Source organism: Nestor notabilis, unplaced genomic scaffold (genome assembly GCF_000696875.1).
Source record: "Nestor notabilis isolate BGI_N333 unplaced genomic scaffold, ASM69687v1 scaffold14974, whole genome shotgun sequence".
NCBI classification, from domain to species: Eukaryota; Metazoa; Chordata; class Aves; order Psittaciformes; family Psittacidae; genus Nestor; species Nestor notabilis.
In genome coordinates this window covers 90,801-112,761 of record NW_009924421.1, presented here as the reverse complement: position 1 = coordinate 112,761, position 21,961 = coordinate 90,801, and the positions used below count along the sequence as shown (strand labels likewise).

The window sequence follows — 21,961 nt, the reverse complement described above, 5'->3', positions numbered from 1 at the left end:
CCAGACTGACAGCCCTATCAGACTTCGTTATATTACCCGCAAAGTCTTTTCTCTTTGTTTTCAACATCTATTGACCTTCTTCTATATTCCTGCACAGTGGGAGTAGCCTCCATGGAGCTCATAAAAACAGGAAAACAGTTTGATAAATATATGCTTTAGACAGTCTTGTGTGTGGGCACAAAAAGACTTGATTTAACCTCAGTTCAGTCATGATACTGATTTGTAGCTAAAATGAGTCAGAGTGGCATACAGCCCTTGTCCCCTGAATGCAGTTGGTCGTACAAGACCGCCATACAAAGGCACAGTACATCTCTCGTCATTGTGACTGTTTGGGGATTATGCTGCTTTTTTATTGAGTACGTAAAGTAGCAAAATGGGATGAAAAAAAGGATACGTCTTTTCCACATATTTCGGAATTTAAATGTGTATTCTACAATCAACTCCAGAGTAGAGGACAAAATCATTTAATGTTTAACTGAATGTCATTATTTTTGTTGTCTAAGACTTGGCTTTGATCTAATATTTCTCCCAGGTATTACTATGGACACAAACCACTCTCTTGACTCAGCAGGTCTCCAAAGCGTTAAGTTTCTTCTCCCAAAACCCCCACCTGTACTGTAATCCTTGCAGGCTAATATTCCCAGGTCTCAGGCTGCTCCCTCTTCTGTGACAGTGTACATCAGGATTCCTCAGTACACAATACCATGCAGTACTCTCCCACTAAATGCATGTAACTACACACCACTGTTTCTACTCCTTCCTTATTTGCAGGTAGATTGGAGGAGTCTTGTGTGCTGATCAGCTGGGAAGGAAAGGAGCAGAGACAAGAAGGAGCATGTGCAGGGAGCTCTGTTTCAGTGGAGCTTGATTTTATTTTAACACGAGATCCTGTATTCTCTGTGTTGTGGCTTGTTTGCTTGTTGCCTTTAATCTATGTGTCAGCATTATATGCTCCACTGTACCGCTAAATGGTAGTCCTTTCAGGTAGTCTGTAGTAAACTTCTTGCAATCTAAAATGATGTAAAGTCTGGATCGAGGCCTGTGCTGACCATACAAGTCCAAAGAATTAGTAGCTGATATAAGAAGCAGTCATAACCTGGCAAACGTATTTCAGTGAGACTTAGTTTGCAACCCTTAGCATCACTAGATGTGGGTATCATGAATTTTAATTATTGGACTCTAAGCTTTTTTCTCTCTTTCCCTGCCAAATGAAATTATCAGATTTTTTCCAAAGTAATGAGTCTGACAAGCTGAGGTGTTGTATCAAAGATGAAAGATCAGGATTTCTGTTGTAGGTGTATTTAGGAAGAGGCAAAACTGTAGGGTGTTTTTTATCATTGGGGGTTTTTTTATGATTCTTTGTGTGTGTTTCTAGTCAGAAGAAAAATGTTTCCAAAGATGCTGTTTTGTTATACAAACAGACTCAGATTATGCAAATAAGAGAACCTATCAATTGCTTTACATTTGCAGCTTAATTTTATTAGGAAGTCAGCTGTCCATTTGCTTCATGCTGGCACCCAACTATTAAGATCTTCCTTCAGGTCTGTTTCCCTTCCCATTACAAAAACAATCTAATCATGCTAGTTTAATACTTACTTTTTAAAAAATTTCTTTCCATGCATAGTTCTTCATAATTAGTTGATATAGGAAACCTACTTGGAAAGGACACTGTTTATAAAACAGCGTGCCAGAATGTTTATCTGGCCTTGGGCTGCAGGAATCAGAGGATGGATGAATATCCTGCAGTTGTTTTGGCCGTGATTACATCGTGGATGGCAGGTTGCCAGTAGCAACTGCAGTAAAAGGTCCAGAGTGTCAGTGTCTTCCTCTGTGTGATAAAACAGAGACCATTTACACTTTCCAAACTGACTCAGGAAGGATTTGTGGCAGATTTTGGAGGACTTGAAGTGACAAAAGATGGAAGTAGATAAGCTGCTTGCAGGTTGTGTGCCAACCTGTCCTTCTGTTGTCTCCTCCAGGCCTGGCACCACTGACGCTTTTTTTGCCCTTCTTTCTAGAACATTTAAAAGAGAAGCTGGAGGAATACATGATCCGTTTTGCCAAAGTGAGGATTGTACGTACCAAGAAACGAGAAGGGCTCATTCGGACCAGACTGCTAGGAGCCTCGCTGGCTAGAGGAGAAGTCTTGACATTTCTGGATTCCCATTGCGAAGTCAACGTGAATTGGCTGCCTCCCTTGCTTAGTAAGTGTATGGGCATTCATCAGCCATTAAAATTAGAGCATACAGTATAGCTTAAGCATTCAAAGCTATGTCCCACAATAAGCAGGATGTAAACTGTACAGAAGTGTTTGGAGCTCTGCTGCAGTTTCTGAGGACTCAGTATGAGACAGAACTCAAAAGAAGTGTGACCAGCTCCATTTTATGGTTCTTGTGACTAAAAAGCTGGTAACATTTTGAAGTACCACTTTGGCCTATTACAGTTACAATTTATTTTGTTATTACTGCTACAAATTACACTACTAAGTCTAGTAGTATGGTATGCTCTTACTATACACCTTGCTATGCAGGTATTGTACTCCTTCCTAGTCCTCCACATTCCATTAAAACAGCTTTTGCTGTAAATGTATCCAAGACCTCAGAGTTAAATCCAATAACAACTGCATTCACAATAGGAAGCTCAGAAAGAATGATTTGCTATTGACTGCTTTGCTGGATTCCAGCTGCAGCTGGCAAAGCTCCATTAGTCAAAGGAATGGAAAGAATCAATTGTTGAAGTCTAGGATTTCACTTCAGGAAACAATGTCCTATTTTCTACACACCTGAGTGCATGCAAAGTGTCTGTGCTTTGCAAAGTGAGTGCTTTTTAGCAAAAACAAGGAAAAATTCTGAGTTTACTATGGAAGAAATCTGTATTAATTAGAAGAGTATGTCATAAGTACAGGACAGGATAGGGTTTCACCAATTAATGGTTATTTTTCTTGAATTTTGTTGCTAGAACTGTTTGGCCATATAATAAGCTGATAAAGCATTTATTTGCAGTCAAGAAGAAATAATGTTCTGCTAATGAACTATCACTTGAGACCAAGTAAAAACCCAACCAAAAACAAAAAAAAAAAAAAAACACCCACCCAACACAACCCTAGTAACTAGTTTTTCATCTTCAGATCAGTAACAAAATAATGTACAAAATTCCAAATTTATATCCTTTCTAGCTTCTTTATTAGATTACACATACGGTCTTACCTCTTGTTTCCACTTCAGCCTTAAACACATCACCAGCATTTTTTAAGAAACCCTCCGTCTTTATGTAGAGCCTAAATGGCATAAAGGAGCAGAGAGAAACACAAGTTTCAACAAGCCTCCCACAAACATCCACAAACAAGTATCACTCTGGAACACTCTGCATATACAGCCACCTTTCCTCTGCTTTTTAATTTTGCCCCACTGTGCATAATATATTGCTACTAATGAAAAAAATCTCCAGAGGACTTTCACTCTTGTCCCCTGAATCTTTTGCTGCGTTACTGCAGATGAGATGTAGACATTCTATTTTTCTAACTTAGACATGGAAAAATTGCAAGTTGCAAAGCCAGTTCCTTTTCTTGATTTCTTGTCTGAAATGAAGGTACGTCTACCTGGGTTTCACACTATAAAAACTGAAAAATAAATAGAGTGGTCACAAAGGATTCATTATTGCAGTTAGGTTGCAGTTGGGTATTGAACTGATGATTGCAACCCTCAGCCTTAAGCCAGAGAAGTGGAAAGATGAGAGGCTTCATCAGGGACCAAGTCCCAGTTCTGCTTAGTTCTCATATTCCACATATCTTTCTTATTTCACCTATAGTAGAAATACCCATAGCTAACCAGCCGAGGATCTAGAAATTAATCTTTAGGAATAGTGGAACCCAGAATCAAGAGGCCTCATTTTGAAAGAAAAAATGGAGTGTTACATGAAGAAGGACAACTAGAGAATGAACACACAGCTTTTAAGGATGCCCTGTGCCTTTTTTTTTCCTACAGGGATGAGAAAACTTTCTCATATCCAATAGGTGGCAAATATTTACTATACTGAAATCAGATAACACCCAGCTACTAATAATAGTAAAGTTAATGAATTTTTGCAAGTGTTTACCTAAAGATCTATCTTGTGATTCACTCAGCACTGCATGTGACTGAATGTCATTCAAGGAAACCACAACGGAGGATATATTGTGTATTTATTGCTTTGAAGCTGTCCTATTTTAGCTCTAATTTATCTGTCATGTGTAGTGAGAAGTCCTCAACAGGATTGCAGTTCAACCCTGCTCTGGAGTTGCTTCTGAAGAGGTGCAGTGGTTTCCACTGTTCCAAACCGGGTTTTGTTCAAAATGAGACCTTGAAAGTTAGAGGACAAGGAGGTGCTGAGAAAACCAAGAGCGATCACACAAAGACAGTTCTCAAAGTTATTTAGTTACCTAACATATTTTCAGAATTGGCTGTCAGGAAGACAGTTATTTTAGTACTTGTTAGGTATCTAAATAGCTTTGTGGTGCTGAGCCACAGCTGTTTTCAGTTATAGTCCTTTGTTTCATTTTCTTAAAAACAGGTGCAAAATGTTTTTTCTTTACTTTCTTTAGGCTTTATTTGGTTTATTTCTTTAGCTTAAATGGGCTTCTAAACTGAGAAAAGCGACTCTCAGATCTCAGAGTTTTGCCTGGTATTCACTGAGCAGGTAGCTGTAGTCATGTGAAAATGTTGGCAAACACAGCTGTTTGTTATCACTCCTCAATAGTATATAGTCAGCAGAAGGAAACATGTGACTTGGGCTCCAGCTACTGTGGTTGAGAATCTAGTGTAGTGTGAAATCACTGTTACTGGAGGTAAGAAACTGAGTGGCAAACCAGCGGAAAGATGAGGATATATCTTTCCTTCTGCTGATGTTGCTGAGGGAGCAGTAAGAGGGGAGATGGACAATAGATTAGTACTGCCACATGCTACCAAAGCTAGGTTTGTTAAAAGAGATATTTTTGCTGACCAAGACTTAAAACTATATCATGATTAAGTCATGCTTAGCAAGTTATCAAGACACCTGCTAGTTATAGCTGACCATCTCTACAACATTTATATGATGCATCACTTGCCAGTGGGGATATTGAGAGTACAAGTATTTATGACAACTCAGATAACAAGAGATAATTTGCTGAGCCGTTCAAATGTTGTCACCATCTGTAACCACATATTCAATTAGGAAAATAAGAGTGTTTGCAATGTGGCATTGTTGCTTTAACCAGGCCAATTTGAAACAAGCATTGAAATTAAAGGGGTGCATCTTTCTCATAAAGATAAAACCTATGTTTTTGAGATAGTGACTTATTCAATATTGAAAACTTCTATTTTTTGCCACATATGCACTCTCTGCTTGATACTACAAGTGCTGAATTCAAATATGTATGTATATATTGCTTAAAACTGCTAGGGAGAAAGCTCTCTGCAATGTTCCCTCTTGTTCCTAGGCTTTCCCTCAAATCTGAAGGATTTTTACATGTATGATGATGCTTATCTGTCTGTTCTTCCCTTTAACTGTAGCATATATGCATTGAAATAATGCACAGAAATTTTCAGAACATAGGAATTCAGGACATAGGAATGTGTGAGAGGAAGCCAACCGTATCCTGGGCTGTATCAAAAGAAGCGTGACCAGCAGGTCAGAGGAGGTGATCCTGCCCCTCTACTCTGCTCTTGTGAGACCTCACTTGGAGTACTGTGTACAGTACTGGTGTCCTCAACATAAAAAGGACATGGAGCTGCTGGAGCAAGTCCAGAGGAGGGCCACGAGGATGATAAGAGGACTGGAGCACCTCCCATATGAAGATAGGCTGAGAAAGTTGGGGCTGTTCAGCCTGGAGAAGAGAAGGCTACATGGATACCTCATAGCAGCCTTCTAGTATCTGAAGGGGGCCTAGAAGGATGTTGGGGAGGGACTCTTCATTAGGGACTGTAGTGGTAGGACAAGGGGTAATGGCTTTAAACTTAAACAGGGGAAGTTTAGATTAGATATAAGGAAGTTCTTCACAGTGAGGGTGGTGAGGCACTGGAATGGGTTGCCCAAGGAAGTTGTGAATGCTCCATCCCTGGCAGTGTTCAAGGCCAGGCTGGACGACATAGCTTAGTGTGTGGTGTCCCTGCTCATGGCAGGGGGTTTGGAACTAGATGATCTTAAGGTCCTTTCCAACCCTAACTATTCTATGATTCTGTGATTCTATGATGATGAGTAAAGGCAGTGGAAAAGAAATACTGTGAAGTATTTCAGCTGTGGCTTTCAGTTTCTTGGAGAGGAGCAGGTAGGATAAAGAGCAGTGCCTGGCAAAGGCAGCAGCATGTTCACATCTGTAAAGCTATGGTACCAGCACTCTTGTGAAATGTAAGGTAGCCCTACAGCCCTTTTTTCTCTTTTCTAAATTCGTATTGGGCCTACATTTAAGCCTAAGAAGTATGTATGCAAAATCAATTATTTTAGGCATGCTGAGAGACACATTAAGGCTGCAAGTTTGATTTGCTGCTTTTGGTGTGCACAACTGCAAACACCCTGGTGTCTTCAAAAGTCAAGATATTTCTGTGGTTCCTCATCTTCTCTAAAACATTTTGTGAGCTGAGAAGTAAATTCTGCAGAAACACATAAGAACAGGCAGGTAAGCATCATATTGCTTGCAAAATTCTTGCAGAGTTGTATAAATGAAGACTGGGATTGAGTTTAGTCATTCCTCAAATAATTTTCTCCCTGACTATTTCTGTGTATGACTTAGAGAATTCCAATTCCTCAGTCTATTTAAAAGCTATAGCTTTTAAAGATCAAGAGAATGATGCTAATATATTATGAGTCTACCTTTGACCTGCTCCAGCCAAATCAATTCCATTTAGTTTCTCTCCTCCAATCAATTTAGAAAGGAGGGATCAGAGACCGATTATTATAACTATTAGCAGGACCATCACAGGAAAGAGGTTATGTAAAAATGACTTTACATAATGATTACAGATAACACAACATAGTATACCAGTGAATGAAATTATATTTGGCAATAGCAACAGTAATGCAGCCATTGTGTCTGAAATGAGTTGCCTAGAATTTTGTGAGAGCCTCTGCTTTAAATTTCTTTCACTATTAAAGGATAAGAATGTAAAAACCTGCTGAACTTCCAAGCACAGTAATTTCTCAGTAGTAGTCAGCATTGTTCCCCCATTTGGACAGTCTATAAACAGTAACTGAGAGTAAATATGAAAACTACAGATGTTTCACTAAAATAATCTTTTTTCTTAATTTTAATCCTTCAGAAGCACAGAAGCAGAGTCTGTATTACTAATATTTACACCACGATTACCTGCCTTCCTATCTAAGTGTTCGTTCCACACTCAGCCCTCTGATTTTTTTAGGGTATTATCAAGCACCAGTGAAATCTAATCCGTAAAGACAAAAAACAAGTTTTCCCCATACTCCCTACAGTGTAAAGAAACTAGGCCATCATTCTGAGAAAAAGCTTTATTATACTTAGAATTTTAAGATTTTGTTTTCTCAAGGATTCACAGATAGGTTTTCTATAGTACAGATTTTCCCTGTACTTCCTGATTTCAAACCGTTATTCTTCTGCTTATTCTTGCAGTTGGAATGTCTTCCTTACTTTTGTTTCTTTTCTGAGGAGCTCTGTGGGATTAAGGAGTAGGATTCACCAAAGCAGACTCAGGCTCACCCTGTCCTTACACTGGACATGGGAATTTGATTTAGCTTCACAGTTCTCTTGCTTTTTCTCAAAAAGCAAAAGAAATTCCTTTCTTTGGAAAACAAGTGAGTAAGAACAACACTGTGGGGCCTTCTTTATATCTCAAAGACTGGTATAAAAAAAAATAGGATGCAAGCCCTGTTTTGTTCATGTTGGAGTTTGCCTTTAATTTGTAGCATTTGATCTCAAAGTTGATGCACACTCGCGCCACAGGAGCAGCAGCTGAATGGTTTCAAGGGCTGAGATTCACATTTAGGAACACAAATCTCTCTCATGGGAGCTTGCCATACACACTCCCCACATCTGAAGGAGTATTTTTACATTTTGTTTGCTGGCTTGTTCCGGAGCTGACAGATTGGGGACAGCTCAGAGTAGCAAAGTGACAGAGATATAGATGACTGGACTCCTGTGGGTCTCACAGGGATATGCCTCCCTTTAAAGAACTGTAAATGCTTCTAATCATTGCCCAACTGCATTAAGTCCACTTTAGATAAAGGTTTGATACAGATTTGAAAAATGAAATTATTTGGGGACCATAGGGAACAAAGCAAGCAATCTTCAAACATCAGAAAACCTGTGGGATTCACTTTGCAGTAATATGATAGATGGCTTGACTAGACATGCCGTTTCCTATTTTCTACTTTCATTTTTCAGACCAGATTGCACTAAACCACAAAACCATCGTGTGTCCTATGATCGATGTCATTGACCACAATCACTTTGGCTACGAGGCACAGGCGGGGGATGCCATGCGAGGAGCTTTTGACTGGGAAATGTACTACAAAAGAATACCGATTCCTCCAGAGCTCCAGAGAGCTGATCCCAGCGACCCCTTTGAGTAAGTAGCGATAAAGGGGAGAGTGGGAACATGAAGCAGAACAAGCAAAGGCAGCAACAGTAGCCAAAGAATCCAAGCCCAGAAATTTCCATGTAGGCCACTTCATACTAATGAAAGGCCATAGAAGCAAACAGCTTCTGTACACGTTTCTGAAACCTCAAAACTGGGAAAAATATCAGGGTAACAAGTTGCAGGATTCACAAGCTGTGCCTGGAAATACAAACCTTCCCCATCTTTTCTGGTCCAGTGGTTGTACGTTAAAGAAAGAGGCACATACTGGTAGTTAAGAGAAATTATTGGCATTGGATAAGGAGTGAATGTGACTACAATTACTCTGAGCACTGAACAGACTAGTTTAATGTTTCATTTGCTGGAGATTGGTGCAATGCATACGTCAACAGCTGAGTCCACATTCTGCCAGCAGATGCTTTGTTTATGACTGGTGATATTGCTCCTGTATATGTATTGCTGTAACTTAAACACAGAGCTGTCAAACCTGAACAATATCAAGCTGATTTGTAAATAGATTTTTAAAAGCCAGCCAGTATTGTTTACATAAGCTCATTCACAGGAATGATCATCTACTTTTCACAGAGTAGATCCTTTTTCTTTTCTTTAAATTATCCTCATGTAAGGATCAGCTAGGGTTAATCCACATCAGCAGAAAGGACAGACAGACAGACAGACAGGATTCAATGTGGCAAAGTCTCCAGGGCCTTCACACAGCTTGGATCCTTGCAGGGCTGGCAGCAGGACTGGCTCTGATGCTGTCATTAGCCCTGGCTGAAACTCGCTGCAGGTTTTGGCAGTTTAAAACTCAGCATTTTCCCTTCCCTGAAACAAAACCTGGAAATAATAGCAACAGAAAACCTCTGTCTCTGTCCAAGACACTGCTCTATTTTGAAGTAATGGATCCAATTCATGCAGAAATTGACCCTTATGTCCAGGGAACGACTAGATGGTTATAGGGAGAAGTAGGTAACTGTGGCATTCAGTGGGCTTATTTTCATTATTCTACTTGTTCTTTTTTACTTATATCCATATAGACTCACCAGTCTTCATCTTGCATTAGTGTAAGTTCCGATGAAGTGCTTTGCATCAGCTGCCAGTGTGACCACTCTACAACATAGATGCAGGTAGTGCAATCACCTAACACTCCAGAGCTTCTAGAGCCTCCATCGCTCTTCCACAAGTCTTCCTGGTCTTCTGAGCAGTTGTGATTTCTTGCTACTTACTGAAAGCCAGCTAGCACATCATGTAATTTGGTCCAGTGTTCAAAGGTTGTATATATGTAAAACTTCTGTACTGCCAGGGTTACTTATCTGCTGTTTCACCCATTTGCAGTTTGTAATATGCATCTTTCAAAGACAAGAAAGGCCTGAAGAGGATGCATTTGTAGGAAACTTTCTGGAACAGACAAGGCTTTGTGCAGTACAGAACAGATGTGGTGGTTTTGCATGAACTGTTGTTGCGATCAGCCTGGCAGCAGGTTACACCCATCTCACCATGCCTGCATTTCTAAGACACATAAATGGCTTCGCAAGAAGTAACATATGGGGCAGTGCAACCTGTAATCTCTTGTAATCTGAGTTCTCATTTCCCCAGAAAGGTGGGAAGGCTTCCCAGTTCTTACGCAAATCAGTAAGAGTCTTCCTTTGTGTTCCCAATCGCAGTGTCTGCATCAGAGTAATGCAGGTGGAAAACCAGCATTGCACATGGAGCCACTGTGTTCATCCCCACACATAGCAGCAGGATTGAAGGCTGGTGGAGCTAGGACAATAACTTTGCTCAGAAGTACCCTCTGCCTAGGATGCTGAGGGTATAGATGTGTTTTCAATAATAAGTATGAATTTTGCTTTGGGGAGGAATTATTTTCTAATTCAGAGTTGGCACTGCTTTTTTCCTAGGGTCTTCTCTGTTGACACCTTGAGCTTTTAATACCTTGCTTACAACAAGTACAGTAAACATTACAAACTATTTTAGATATCAGTAACTTAATTGACCAAGACAAGTTCTATAGAATTAAAGAGAACAGTTTTCCTGTGCATATACACTAAAACTAGAAATGGCTTCAGCGAGCACCATAATCATTATGTTACTTTTTGTAAGAAGTAGGTATTTATTTTTTTTATTTAGGTTAAATATTTTACTATTGGTATCCTAATAGCTTTATTTCTTGTCAGCAGCATCAATTCTGAGCTGCTGGAAAATTACCAGCATTTTTAGTAAAACACCAGTAAATAATGGGTATGTGATCCAAAAATTGTGCTGATGAAGTTGTTTCCTGACTTAAAATGCCAGCTTAGTATGTGTGTTAAGCAAAAAAGATCACATTATCCTGAGAACTAACGTACGCAAAACCAGATCAAACTATGGAAGACCTAAGAGCAGTCACTGTTATATCTGAATGATATATTGTCTGCACTTGTGAGACCCCACTTGGACTACTACATACGGTTCTGGTGTCCCCAACATAAAAAGGACATGGAGCTCTTGGTGCAAGTCCAGAGGAGGGCCACGAGGATGATGAGGGTGCTGAAGCACCTCCTGTATGGAGACAGGCTGAGAAAGTTGGGGCTGTTCAGCCTGGAGAAGAGAAGGCTGTGTGGAGACCTCATAGCAGCCTTCCAGTATCTGAAGGGGGCCTACAAGATTGCTGGGGAGGGACTCTTCATTAGGGACTGTAGCAACAGGACTAGGGGTTATGGGTTCAAACTTAAACAGGGGAAGTTCAGGTTAGATATAAGGAAGAAGTTCTTTACTGAGAGAGTGGTGAGGCACTGGAACAGGCTGCCCAAAGAAGTGGTAAATGCTCCATCCCTGGCAGTGTTCAAGGCCAGGTTGGACAGAGCCTTGAGCGACATGGTTTAGTGCAACATGTCCCTGCCCATGGCAGGCGGTTTGGAACTAGGTGATCATAAGGTCCTTTCCAACCCCAACCATTTTATGATAAATACTGCTTCAGCAGACATCAGCTATTTGCTGTTGACACAGTAAACTGAAGTGTTGTCACTTCAGTTCTCTATAGGCTTTTGGTGTGACAGTAGCATGGAGCTCACTGAGCTGCAATGCCAGCTGAGGCAGTGTTTCTGGACTTAATTTTTCCCCAGTTTTTTTTTATATATATTTTTTTTTTTAACTTTACTCTTCTTTGGTCAGTGTTTGACTGGTGCTCTCCTATTGGATGCTATCTATCTGGACACAGTCTTCCAGTTTGAAAAGCTTCATGTGAAGAATCTAGACATTCTCACCTAATTGTGATGTGAGTGGGCATCGTTTGTTGTTCGTACACTTGCAGTGCCACTCAGGCATCATCTCCACCCTTTGCTGTGATAGAATTCGGAGTCTCATTTCAGATCTCAGCTTTTCCTGATGTACACCCACACCCATCCTCAGGCAATCTACAGTTGTTCACAAGTAGGTTTACACCATGATTTGGCTTGATATTTAAGACTCTAGGAGTGTACAACACTCTCAGAACCTTCCAGGCTGCCCAGTGACAAATTCCAGTACAGATGCACCAGCCTGGGATACAGGTGACAAATTTATAACAGGAATTGGAGTAGGCTGCATTCATCCCCAAAATTTATCAGTTTGGTTCACATGTAGCATGTTACCAGCCCCACCAAGTTTTCCATAGGTTTTGATTAAACCAAACTATAAAATTTATTTTTAATTGAAGCTCCTATGTGAATTACTAGGTATTTCTCTGTGCTCATTGTAGTGTATAAGAAAGTTTAGCAACTATTACATAAATGAATATCAAGTAGCCTTTAAGATTATCTATTTTTCTGAAAGATCTGTGTTGCTGTTTTTTCAGGATACATTGAATCCTCAGAAGCATGGAAATTGGACTTCACCCCTATAAAATCTTGCCTTCCCATCCAGAGGCTAGATCTTTGAACTCCTTGTCGATTTCTCTTTTTCATGTGCCACAGAAACAGCAGAAGTTTTATACTGCATTCAACTGACATGCCACTTTTGCAGCTCATGACAGTTGGCTGTAATGCTTTTTCTTTTGTGATTCATGTACAACTACCCCAGTATATTCTGAAGGGGCTTCATGCATTCAGGGTTGTGTAAAAGACACAGAGCAAATTAGTGTTCTGATGTATTGTGGGAAATTGTCAGACAATTATCACCATGTCATGATGATGCTCATTGTCTAGATCCAGGGTCAATGATTATTCAGCAGAATTTCAGGTGACTTGGGAAATTATCTTCTAGTCTATAAGCAAGGAGGACCAGAGATGTTTACCTCCTTTGTGGCAGATATGACCTTAGCTTATTGTCCCTCACTGGTTTGTTTCTTTATCACAACAGAGATTTGAAAGCATGCCCTTGTGGGACATGTGGATTTAGGATATAAGAGCATGCTCTCGTGTGGCTGTTTCTTTCTGTGGCTTACTCACTCTAGTCTCTGGAGGAGTTTGCCTAACCCGAGCGATTGCCACTTAAACTAATAGGGTAACCTTGTTACTATAATGGACTGTGATATACAGCATGTCAGTTTATAAGATTTAATAGCCTGTCTGGGTTAAAATCTCTGTGGAAGTTTAAAGCAGAAGTTTGATATGCTCAGGCCTGCTGGGGATGACTGCCCTTTACTTCCTGGCAGCATTTAGATTACATCAATTCATGTTATCACATGCCTGATCTGAAAATGGGCATCAGTGTCCATTCATGCCAGCAGCAGCATATCTTTAACCAGTCAAGAAAACATCAACAATTCAACTCAAAAACCTATTTGTGAAAAAAAACCAAACCATAAACTAATGGAGAGGATTAACGTAGCACCAATCAATTAGGGTAGGAAAGGGCTGCACAGCTCCTTGGAGCAGTTTTCTGATGGTTTAACTTTATCATTCGGGAGAGAGGGAAAGGTGCAGCCGAGACCTGACAGCATTGCTATTGAATTGCAACTCAAGATGGAAATCCTAACTGATGAGCAACGTGTTGCACTACTTACTGGATGCCAAGATTTCTAGTACCTATTTGGGAAAGTTAGGGAGTTTTTTGTTTATGATCACTTGTTACCTGCAAGAGTTCCTTCTTTGCCTTCTGATGTGAAGCTGTCATCTCCAGATGTCACTGAAGGAATACAAAGCTGAAGAATCATATTATTCTGGCAAAGGACCAGGACAGTAGTTTGACAAATACTGGGCTAGCCAAGGAAGTAGAAGCAACATTGTAACCTTTGACGAGGCATTTTAGTTCCTGTACTCAGTTTCCTATTTATAAAATCGGAATCATTCCACCATTGCAAGTCTACTTTGGGTATGAGTCTGGCAAAGGTTATAGGATTGAGATCTCATAGTTATTGAGGCCACTTATGGTTTATGGCTGTATTTTCTGGTAAAATTTCAGACATGCATAGGAGATGAAATGAAGCGATCAGTACATTTTTCTCTTCCCTTGCATCACAGACTCTCAACCTTGGATGTAATGTGTGACCTTAAAGTAACCAGGAAGGTTACATGGCCCTTTCTGTTAACTGTGTATCTAAAATAGTATTATTATTATGCAAGCTGTTGTCAGCATGCTCTTTTATTTGAATTGACACACTCTCAGAAACAATCTCTTTCTGCAGCTCCTTACTTTCAGTCCTTATATGTACTTTTTACAACATGTTGGTGCAAAGAAAGTCTTTGCTAAGACTACATTTCAAATCTGACAAGCACTTTTACAATTTTATGATCGTTTTCCAAAGTTTAGAAAGTGCTTTGGACAATGATTTCTGTTCTATAGCTCCCAGTGCTTTATAGTCTGTCTTTTATGGCTGATTTTTGCCTATAAACATATTCATAAAACCTCTCACAACCAGAAACAATCATCTATTTTTATAAAGCCTAAGTATAATCTACTGTTTTGAACTGTGCTACAGGAATGTTTGATGCAAAAGAAAAAGACATTATTCTGCAGAGAAGCAGTCTCCAACCAGTGTGAGTTTGGGTAATTTAAGGTCTTGATTTATTGTTTTTACAAGCTGTGGTGCGTAGAAGACTGTTGGTGGAGATAACAATAGTGGAGATAACAATAGCTTTTACAAACTGCCATCCACCCATAGCTCCATGAAAATCTCAGAATATTTTTCAAGGAAAAACGCTGACACTAGCATAGTGAAGACATGCATATTCAGTGCAGAGGTTCTGTACAACGGGTACATTTTCTCTGAAGGCCAGTTCAGAAGAGAGAACTCTACAGAGAGTGTAACCTATCAGAATAAAACTTAAAAATCATTAAAAAACAAACAAACAAGGATAAAAAGCTATTGATGGTATAATTTTTTGAACCTCACAAGAGTCACTCAAGGGATTATTCGAGTCCTACATGCTAGTTGAAATGGGTAGATTCAGGTTTGATACACAACACTTCAATGTTGTTAGTAACTTATGCCTTCCAAGATAAGAAGGAACTCATTTTGTTTATAATGTTCATAATTCATCTTGAATGTAGAATTTCTAGAGCTGTTAGCCTTCTACTTCACCCATGTATTAACTTTAGAGCTTGACAGTCTATATGCACATATGCTGCAGCAAATTCATAGGGTGGGTCACCAAAACTACCAATGATTAGAAAACTAAGTAGTTTCTGGACATGAATTTAATATTTCTTTACATAAAAAAAGAGTGGGATGGTGGCCAAGAAGAAGACAGAAAGATGTTGCTCAGTGCATACTGGTGAGCTATTTAATGCTATCAACATGCTATTGATACAGATGACTTGGCTTTCAAAATTATAAAATCATGTCCAAATAATTTTCCATGAAAAAAAGGAAATCACCCTTTTAAAATAATTATTTCTGTTCTTAATTGTGTATTTTCAAGCCATTTCCTCTAGAACTTTCATGCATGATTTGGTGACACCTATTGGTACTAAGAGAAAACCAAGACCCTTCTCTTAATTTCAGAGTGTTTACCAGCATAAAGTTAGGAGTGACCTATGCATCCAGTTCCATTTCTGTTTATTTGTTGTTGTGGGTTTTTATTAAAGAATTTTTATCTAAGAATGATTTCTACCTAAAGACTCAATCTAGTGCCACACTTGCTTCAAACAGAAGAGAGAACAAAGCCTAAACTGACTAATTTTGTCAGATCCCTCTCTGCCAAATCTCTTCCAAATCTGTGCATTGATGTATGTTGCATACATGCTTATTGGCTCATATTAACTGATACTCTTTAGCATTTGTCCTGTATGAGCAGTTGAGGTTGAAGGGCTGCGTGTATGTGTCATTTTCCCTTACTCTATAGGGTCTGTCAGACACTCCACAGTATCGCAATGCTTTTCTTCCTTTCCTCTCCACTGCCCATGGTTCTTTTTTCAGAGGCAATGGTCAACTAAGTATGCCATAGAAGCATCTTCACCTGCCGATACACACCTTCTGTTTTTTTGTCTACACAGGATAATTCTGACTGTCCAGCTATGTTGGCATAGGACTCCCTTAGCTCTGAGGTGAAGAGGTTTTTCTGTCTTCCACTCTGAAGAAATTAAGCTGCCAATGCAGTCTGTGCTGGAAGCATGAGAAGAAGGGGCTGGGAAGAAATTTATGTATAGCTAGTGTTTCAGTACTATTATCATATCTAACCAGAAATTTTCTTGCTACAGCATTAACCCCTTTGTATTTTGTCATATACACTGTACACTGGGAGAAGACCTTTTAAATAACTGAGGACTCATGTCAGATCAGTTCATTGTTAATTTTCAAGGGTTTTTTTTTTATTTTTTCAGTCTCAATAAATCATGTTTTCTAGATCTCTGATTATTCTTTGCTCTCCTCTGGACTTTTTCCATACTGAAAGCAGATACTGCTAAAGCCTTATTATTGCCTTGTAGAATAAGCAGGTGACTTTGTCTCAGAGACTATGTTCCTTTTTATATTTCCTTGACATTGTTGATTTATGCCAGACTTGTGCTGTGGTGTAACCTCTACATCATTTTCTGCAGAACTGGTATCCAGCCAAGTGTTCATCATTCCCTTCTTGTAATTCAGATTTTGTGTGTCTGAAGGCAAGGCATTTTTCTTCATATCTATTTGAAGTGCGATGTCCAAAAAGGTGATCTGTCTTCATTATCCCTAGATCAGCATGATACTTTGTAGGTGAACATTTTGAATTTTATCTTTTTCTGCCTTCATTTCTCCAATTTGCTAAGGTTTTTGCACTCTCATTATCCATTCAATTTTTACAGCCTATTGCAATGTTGGTTTAGCTCTATTTTAGGTTCATGCAAATGGCAAACTCTGTTCTAAATTCTGATTTGTAGGAATGTCTGTTTGGTCCATACCAGAAACCAGGATATGCAAAGTCTCTGGCTTTCCAACAATACATCCAGTGGTTCCTCCAGTTTCTCAGCCAAAAATGTATCATGTACCACTTCTGTGGCCCTGGAAATTTTGTCAGATTTGGAAGCCTTGCTTTCTGCCAAGGAAACCTTTATAAAATGGTTACAAGACTTCCGCCACATGTTCTAGATGGCGTTGAATTTATAGCATAATGGCAGCTGGCTCTTCAGGTCCCTTCCAGACCTGACGCCAAGGTCTAAGACCTCATGGGCACATGTTCCAAACCAATGCAGTTATCTATGAAGCCCTGTTTAAAGCTCCATGGAGCAGGGTTGCTGAATTGCACCGTGTAGGGCTTTAATGCAACACTGAACTGAGTCGGATGCAGGACAATGTTTGCAGATATGCTCTCAAGAAAATTTCCATTCTGATGTTGGGTTGTAGGTGAATGGTTTTTAGTAATGGCTATCAGCAGTTATTTCATCTCTCTTCCAGTAATTATTTCTCTTCCATATTTCTGTGGTACTTAACCCTGGCAGATAGCTGTGAATCAGATCTAAGACCTGAATGAGAAAAAGAGAGTTAATACCAATTTTGTTTACATTATTAGGGGAGTTCCCTATAGGTATTGATGTGGTGAGGACCTTAGAAATAAGACATGCAAGATCCCATTCTGAATTATCCTCAGACATACTAGCATCTGTTTTCTTTTCATGTAATTAACCAAAATATTGTCATTCTAGCTGGAAGACAAGTTTTGTCAACAGGCAAAGGCAAATGCCTCCAGCAACTTGTGAGGGTGAAAATCATGATAAACACTCCACATTTTGCTGTGTTAGTTTATTTATAAGATGCTGTGCATATCTGAGAGAGCAGGAACAAATAAGGCTCAAAACAGTTTACATTTGTTTTTGCATGAAATGCCAAGATAGTGTCCTTTACTACAGAAGAAGAGTCATATATCAGCTTTGCTCATTTCTAAAAATGCCTATTTCCTTTGGGGGAAGACAGCTATCTCTTCAAGTGAATTATTTGGAAAATCAACCCTTCTGATGGAGAGGCGCTGTAGGCTTTAAGTTACACAAGTCCATTTGCCCCCTACAGAGAATGAGGTGCCTGCAAGGATTGAGGAGACTGGTTATCCAGCGGAAAGTTTAGCTATTCTGCAGAACTTGCCTGGCTTTTCTGTGCTAGGACAAATAACCACTCTGTTTTCCCTGTGTACAAATGACCTGTGGACCTGCAGTGAATTAGAAGTGGAAGAGATGGTGAAAAGCCAGGAGCACAGTGGGAGTACAGTAACATTTTGTCTTTCAAAGCATTGTGACCATGCAAAGGACCTCTCAGAGTACCTGAGGAAAAGGTCAACTGTGGGGAAGAAAGTCGTTTGGAACAGTATTTTCAGACCACTTTCTGGGGACCTCAGGGTAGTAGTTTCAAGGAGACTCCCAGAAGGCACTGAAGGGAGAGCAAACTTTCTGAGTTCTCAACCACAGCAAATGTTTCAAATCCCCAGCTCACTGCTTTGCAGTAGGTTTTAATGCTAGCCCATTTTGTAGTGATTCTTTTCAACAGAATGACAGGTTAAACAGCAGACTGTTCAAAGCACAATCTTTGTTCCTGACTTGTTCAAAGGGCACTCAGGGAAGAAGAATAGTCCTTTGTTAGTTGTAGTTGCAATATATATAACTAGTCAATGTAGCTAATTCAGATGGGCCTGTTATTTCAGGGGTGTTCTCATTCAACTTTAAATCAAACAGCATAACCAAATGAAGAAATTATTATAAATGTCCAACTATATTGCTTTAATTTTTGCATTCTATCTTATGTTACTGTAATTGCATTTCCATTCGTGAGGTTTTTGTAGACCACAAGATACTATTGCTATTGCAACCAATTTCTAGTATTGAACTCCTATAATGATAATTTAATAGATTCGTAAATCTTTAATACCAAAACAGAGTATTTTGACTGTCTCAGTGGAACTGGTAATACTTTAATAACATTCATATATCTACTGGAAGGTAATAACATGCTTATAATTTCTGTAGACATGGAAGGACTCAAAACTTTTCAAAATGTGGGTGTGAGGATGACTGAGACTATACAATTTTTATACTGCCTGTTTTTCTTTTCTAAATGTTGTATAGCAGAATATTGATCAAGATTTTTTAAAATACTTGACACATGGTCAGGTATTTTAAAATAGTTAAACACATGATCAGATATTAGAAAATATGTCTTCTGATCACCTATTTAAATGTTTGCCATTTTATTTTCATTAATAGCTTGTCGAATATGAAAGTTTTCTAAGCTCAGCGGGCACAGCTGACCGTAGGCTGTAAGAATATCTGTAGCAAGGAAGGCTAATAGATGGGCCTCATCTACAGACAGATTTCATCTGTCTCATCTAATGCTTATTAAGAAATCTAACCTCGGTTAAATTGTATTATACAAACCTTCAAGGATCAAGGACTGCCAAAGAGCTGATTTCTGCAGTAATTACTGGACTTACATCTCCACCTACTGGCTGATGGGGCAAAGTTCCATTCAAATGGTAGTTTAAATTAAATCCAAGTAGTGTTTTGCCTGTAAAAGCTTTTCAAATTATAGTAAAATCATTTACAGGGGAAGTTTGTTCAAAGTTCCTTGGCCATGTATGTAATGAAGCCACTGATTTCAAAGTCGTTGACCTATGCATATTAGCCTAGATCTTAATAAAGAAAATATGACAAGATTTTTCAATCGGAAAAAAACTTACTTAAGTCCACCTAGAGATCCTTTCATTGAGAATGTATCAAAGCATCCCAGAGTCAAATGCACAGCAGAGCTGTACAGAGTTATTCCTATGTAACTCAATAAAGCTTGATAGCAATAACAAGTATGATACTACTAGAGAATTTTTTTTTTAGAAACAGAAAAAACTGTTTATAGAAATGGACTCAGACAAGTGACCCCATAGGATGATTATCAGTGTTAGCATCCAGCAGGGAAAAAAAAGAAGGGGGGGAAAACAAACAAAAAAATCCCAATACCAGTTTAGAGGTTAGCAAAGAGAAAAGGCTGAAATTTGATAATAAAAAGTTCAAAGTCAAAGTGGGCTGATAATGAGAATTTCTTTCAGAATAGTTTTCATCCATTGCTAACAGTAGAGAATGAGAAATGCTGGTTTTAAAAGCTGATGATCATAGACAATGACTCTCCAGTGTGATAACAGCTGTGAAAAGGGCAAATGCAATCCTGGAATTTGTTTTCCTGTAGCCCTTGTCGCTTCATGGTTACAGAATATTTCAGAATCTCAGCTGCCCCTACTTCTTTTCCTTACAAGTCAGGATATCATCTCCTCTCAACCACAGATGGAATCTGTCATGCTTCTGTTGTCTTTTAGACACTGCAACATCTTCCTCATTTCCCCAAGGAGGAGGGAAAAACATCAGACACAAAATTACAGCTCCAAAGATTTTGCTTTCTCATTCTTTATGATGGGGCATTCACCTGTGAGAGATGATATCTTAAAATCTTTTGACTAGCATTTCTACTTAATTTCTGCTTAATTAGCAAGTTTCTAGCTTCAGAAAGCTTTCTACTAAAGATACATTAGTAAAATCTTAACTTCTGTAAGGAATAGTAATCAGAAACTCTCTAGTAGTACAACGCATGGTGAAACTAGAAGTCTGATGCTTTGGTGGAGTAATAGTAACTCTCACACACACTGTTGGTTTTACAAGGATATCAGGTGCATCTACAAAAAAGTCATACAAGCCACTTAGAATTAAGTATCTTTTTCTACAGAAGTTTGTGGTAAACAGTGGTAGAATCCAGATGCTAAATGAAGTAAGTTTCTTCTAATTTTTCTTTTGCACTGAGCAATTTCTTCAAATAGTTGCAGAAATAACAAAAAATAGGAGCATGCCCTGAATGATTAAAAAAAAATCAGACCAGCTATTACCCAGCTGGAAAAGAAATTTTCCAGAAATGTGGAAGATAACGGAATGAAACTTGAAAGGCACTTTGCTCTCTATCTATAAACAATAGGCACCAGCAAAAATACTAATTACCTAGAGAGACAATAACAGGAGCTCTCAAGATAACTGATTTTTGAATTGTTTCATTTGAGTTGGAGAAAGTAATTATGAAACTTTTAAACTTAATGAAAATTATTAAATGAATTTGTAAATTTCTACATGTTGTCGCATTCTGAATATAATAGAAAATATAAAATAGCCTGAGAGCAGAACTGAAGCAGAAAGACACGGGGTTCAACATGTAAAGCCGTGAACACCAGCAGGACTAGAGGGCTTCTTGCAATTTGATAGCAGCAGAGATGATGCCTCAGATCTCTGAAAATGCTAGTCTTTCTGGAAATAAAGTGAACACATCTAAGCAGACAGGTTGTTTAAAAATATTTGATCTGTCAAATAATTCCTAGTCCATTGCTAAAGAGAATTCACATCCTGTTTCAGTCTTCACTTTAGTGGCCTTCTTCAGCATCTGCTCATAAAATACTGGATCCATAGTTCCTCTGATTGTTCTGGCACAGCTCTAACTTTAGGTTCATTTCTCCTATTTTGAAAACAGCAGGCCAGATTTGTATGCAGCATCATACTGCACGCTGTCCTCAGCAGTGCTATTGATCTGTATCTGCCGGAAAGATCTCTACTAATAGATCTTAAAGTTGCATTTGACCTTTCCAGAGCTTATCTGATACTTGTTTCATCCATTCCTGAACAATATGACCTTGTGTATCTCAAATGCTTGGACCAGCTATTCTTGCAAAAGTTCAAATGATCCAGTCATGGTTCTGACGAGGTAATGGGCACAAGATGTATGGGAAAGCAGCAAGATGAGATGTATTTGAAAGATTCCCTGAGAACTTTGATGTTGCTTTTCATCCAGTAAGTGTTGATGTTTTTTCACTTCCATTTCTAGTGAAGCCTGAAATTAACATAGCTTTTTTGTTTACTTACTTATTTGCAACAACATCATTGATAGTAGTAGTATAGCACTGGGAATAGTTCTTGTAAAGCTGGAAGCAGAAGTGAAAAGTATTTTGGATAGGTCTTGTATGTTGAGAGGAAGACCATGCTGAGTTATTTAATCCTTCTTGCTATAACTAATATTTAGTATC

General features: G+C 38.9%; 1 protein-coding gene across 1 annotated transcript in view; it reads left to right on the top strand.

Moving 5' to 3' along the window:
• LOC104404214 (polypeptide N-acetylgalactosaminyltransferase-like 6) overlaps window positions 1–21,961 on the top strand; it is an 88,192-nt gene that overhangs the window by 5,001 nt on the left and 61,230 nt on the right. Inside the window, exons 2-3 of the mRNA XM_010012596.1 lie at window positions 2,019–2,204; window positions 8,369–8,552. Of these exons, the coding sequence (XP_010010898.1) occupies window positions 2,019–2,204; window positions 8,369–8,552 (370 nt within the window). The remainder of the gene's footprint in view (window positions 1–2,018; window positions 2,205–8,368; window positions 8,553–21,961) is intronic.